This window comes from Dissoconium aciculare (assembly GCF_010015565.1).
Source record: "Dissoconium aciculare CBS 342.82 unplaced genomic scaffold K489scaffold_5, whole genome shotgun sequence".
Lineage (NCBI taxonomy): Eukaryota > Fungi > Ascomycota > Dothideomycetes > Mycosphaerellales > Dissoconiaceae > Dissoconium > Dissoconium aciculare.
In genome coordinates this window covers 1785608-1789153 of record NW_022984955.1, presented here as the reverse complement: position 1 = coordinate 1789153, position 3546 = coordinate 1785608, and the positions used below count along the sequence as shown (strand labels likewise).

The 3546-nt window shown below is 48.4% G+C and overlaps 2 protein-coding genes across 2 annotated transcripts; one reads left to right on the top strand and one right to left on the bottom strand.

Moving 5' to 3' along the window:
* Window positions 1-362: 362 nt before the first annotated feature.
* Window positions 363-1310, bottom strand: K489DRAFT_401149 (uncharacterized protein; the record flags this gene model as incomplete). Its single annotated transcript, XM_033607014.1, has 1 exon — window positions 363-1310. The coding sequence occupies one exon, from the start codon at window positions 1308-1310 to the stop codon at window positions 525-527; it is 786 nt and encodes a 261-aa protein (XP_033460950.1). The 3' UTR covers window positions 363-524.
* Window positions 1311-2165: 855 nt separating this feature from the next.
* K489DRAFT_409696 (uncharacterized protein) lies at window positions 2166-2579 on the top strand (the record flags this gene model as incomplete). The annotated part of the gene is made up of 1 exon (XM_033607620.1): window positions 2166-2579. The coding sequence occupies one exon, from the start codon at window positions 2166-2168 to the stop codon at window positions 2577-2579; it is 414 nt and encodes a 137-aa protein (XP_033460949.1).
* Between the last annotated feature and the right edge of the window lie 967 nt (window positions 2580-3546).

Below are 3546 nucleotides of genomic sequence, written 5' to 3'. Positions count from 1 at the left end.
AGCAAATTCATATCGGTGTTGAAGAGTATTATCGATCAAAGTGTCCAATGCTGGCTCGTTACATAGGGTGGCTCGCGACGCCGGGAGGGACGTTACTGGATCAAGATGTGGTCGGAGTGCCAGGAGAGATTCGACGCCGCCGAAGTTGAGCGGCTACGTTGGGTGCGCCGCGAAGAGGTCCACCGCACATTGTCTCAAAATGTACACAATTCACTTTGTCGCGTTTAGCAACAATCCTGACAGTCTTTCTAGAGCGATGGCTCTCATGCCCAAACATCCAGCGACATTGCAGACGCAAAACGGCGCGGGTCGTCGTTCTACAGTGAAAGTATATATTCCGAGTGGCAGGGTTGATACTTCATGGCTCTGATGCGTGTTTTATTTGTTTCCTATATAATCAAATACCGAAAACGCAAGTGAAGACGATTGTCCAGCAAGATACAAAACTGTAATGTACGAGTTCTTCAACAAATTATCACACGACACAGGACACAAGGTCATAAGAGCCCGAGCTACCGAGTCCCTCAGAGATAAGCATTGCAAATGACATATGATCCGACCAGCGCAATCATGAGCAGATATGGAGTTGTAGTCGTAGACCCTCCGGTCGCCGGCTGGGGTCCAGTCGGAATAGCTTGGAGAGCTGTCGTGATATTCGATCTCGGCGGTAGAATGCTCGGAAAAGTAAGAGACTGTCGCGAAGTGGGAGACGGGGGAAACACGCTGTATGTTGGACGCTTCAACTTCTCGAGGCACGTGGGACGAGGCTCGAAGCTGGATGTCCCGGTTGAGAGCCGCACGGACCTCGTGTGACTCAGGCTGAAGCCCGGTCTCTTGACCAGGGTCGGACGGGTCGCTCTCGTTGTTAGCGGAGTGGATGCACAATCTGTGTCGACAGAAAAGGGCTGGGCCGTCGGACTTGGCGTGTTGTCACTCTGGGATGATGGTTCGATGCGCAACGTGAAGACATAATCGGGATCGCAATATTCCGCTGGATCGACAACGGACAAGAACATGACCTGGCAGTCTGCAGCGACGATCTCCAGTGTGACACCAGACCCAACAGTATTCTCTGCTGCGTAGCGGTACGTCGTAGCTGATGGTGTGCCGCACGGACTTTCTCCTGTCCAACCATACAGAGATAGCTCGTCGGCGGAAGAGCTGAAGCGGACGATAGAGCCTTCCGCGGCTACACCCTCCAGGGGTGTGAACCTCATCGTATCTTCATGACTACGGACTTTGATACTGTGGGCCGGCTGATAAGCATGTGCAAGGCCGCTGAGGACTAGAATAAGAACGTGTGGGATCATATTTCTGCTTCAAGTTCAACGTCGCAAATGACTCCGCTCCTACGCAGTACATCGCAGGATCCCGCCTTTTATACGACCCCATCTTCGTGATGATCGATGAATAGTCTCGCACAGTAGCTATGAATGCTAAAAATAGACCTGTGGTCGCCGTGGAGATTCTCGGTTCGCGATTCCTGGAGCACACCAGACTATCGCAGGGAGAGATGTTTCTCGGATCGGCCTAGCGTGCGTATGCAGGCGTATACAAGCGCCATCACGAATCCCTCTCCTCGTTCCCGCTCTCGTCCTGCCGGGGGGAGGGGGCGAGGGTGCGAGGGTGCGAGGGTCATTGCCGTCGCAAAGTCCTCAGCTTGGACTAGTGCGCGCCGAGGCGTCACTCTCCTCAGATGACGACCAGGGTCGCTCGCCTCTCAGCAAACGCCGTGTGTGCTCTCATCCACCGAAGAATTCCTCCCACCATATGCGCTTGCCGTTCCCGCTCTTTGTGCAGATAGATATGGCGATGCTATCTCGCACCGCCCTGTACAGATTACTGCTTCATGCACGAGTGACGACCTGGTCATGCACGATACGAACACTGCCGGAATGTATTCCCGAGGGTCTGACTGGCCAGTGTCAACCTGTCAGCCACTGTACTTCTCACGAAGATATGGTCGTTACCCTCTAAGAGAATCTCGGCGCCTTCTCGCTACTCTTCCTGCAACAAATTCAAGCGAAGCGCCTGCTTCCGCGCGCATTCTCTGCGTTCCAAGAGCACCCAGCCCAGAGCCAAGCAATGACGAACAGCCCCAAATCGTTTCACATGGTGACCCTATCCACGAAAGCAGCGGCTCTGGTGCTTCTGTCGGAGCAGCAATGAAGCGCAAAAAGTTGCGGGAATGTCTGGAAGCTGGCACGACGATAAGGCGAACAACCAAGGCGGCGAACTCACTCGTTCCCCCAAAAGACAGATTGACTGTTGAAGAGAAGACCATCTACGAAGGCAAACTTGATCTTCTGACTCGGTGGAATGTACTCATGCTACACTCTGTTGCGAACTATGAAGACTTACTATGGCATGCTTGGGGCGATCGGGTCGACGTTGACAGCGACGATTGGCAATGGGGCCGACAGAAAGTTCTCGGCTATAATCGATTATTCAAATCCAGAACTCTCGCTGCGGTCAAAGACTTTGTTGCCAAGCAACTCGAGGATGATACAAGCTTGCGTGGGATGGAGGCCGATACCTACGCAACTCATATCGGTGAGCAGTTCAGCTCTTGTGATTGAATTGAGATAAGTTGTTCGCGTCTTTTGTGCAATGCGGCGATATCGGAGGACTCATCCGAGACATATCTCTCCTTTGCATTCGAGGTTCAGAGCAGGAGACCAATCAAGCAAATGCTCAGAGAAAATCTGCTCATTTCAAGCTGATCGGCGATTGTGACGCTAATAAACGACTCTCCAAATCTGTAAGACTCATCGGAATTCCGCCCGCGGTATAAGGCGGCCTTTTTATTAACATTATGTAGTCAATATTTCTTTTAATATATCTGCTGTAATTATAGCGAGCATATAGGCCGTATATATAGCAGTGCTACATTACCGCCTACCGTACTAAACTAAATTTTGTCTTCTCTATAAAAGTATTTTTATTGTAGCTAAGTATATACTGTATAAGTTTATTTTTAATAATATAAGCAACATTATTCTTATCTATAAAACTTCTAGGGAACTTTAAATATTTATACTAGTAATTATATAACTATACGTCTAGAGTAGCCTAAATATAAGTATATTAATAAATATTAATCTATTATCTTACTATTGCTATTAAATAAAGTCTATAATTATACTATAATTATAATATTACTACTTTCTAAGGTATTACTACCTTTAGCGCTACTTATTAATACATTATAAATATATTATATTAAATAAGCTATTAACGTAATCTATCACCGAGCGGGCCAAATCACCGAACGGGCCATTTTGTCTTGGCATTACAACTGAGGTGACTACAACCGTTGTTTATTCAACCACACACTTAGTTATACATCTGCTATGCTAGGATATGGTTCAGAAGGAGCATCTCTATCTGTCTGGCAAGTTCGTGAGTTGTGTCCAGCTATTCCGCAGTTTCTACATCGTCGTTGAGTTGGAGGTCCTCGTTCAGACTCAGCTTCATTACAAGTCCTTTTTGATCGTTGAGCACCTATCCCCGCCTGTGCGATTGCCTGTGATGCTCCAATACCAT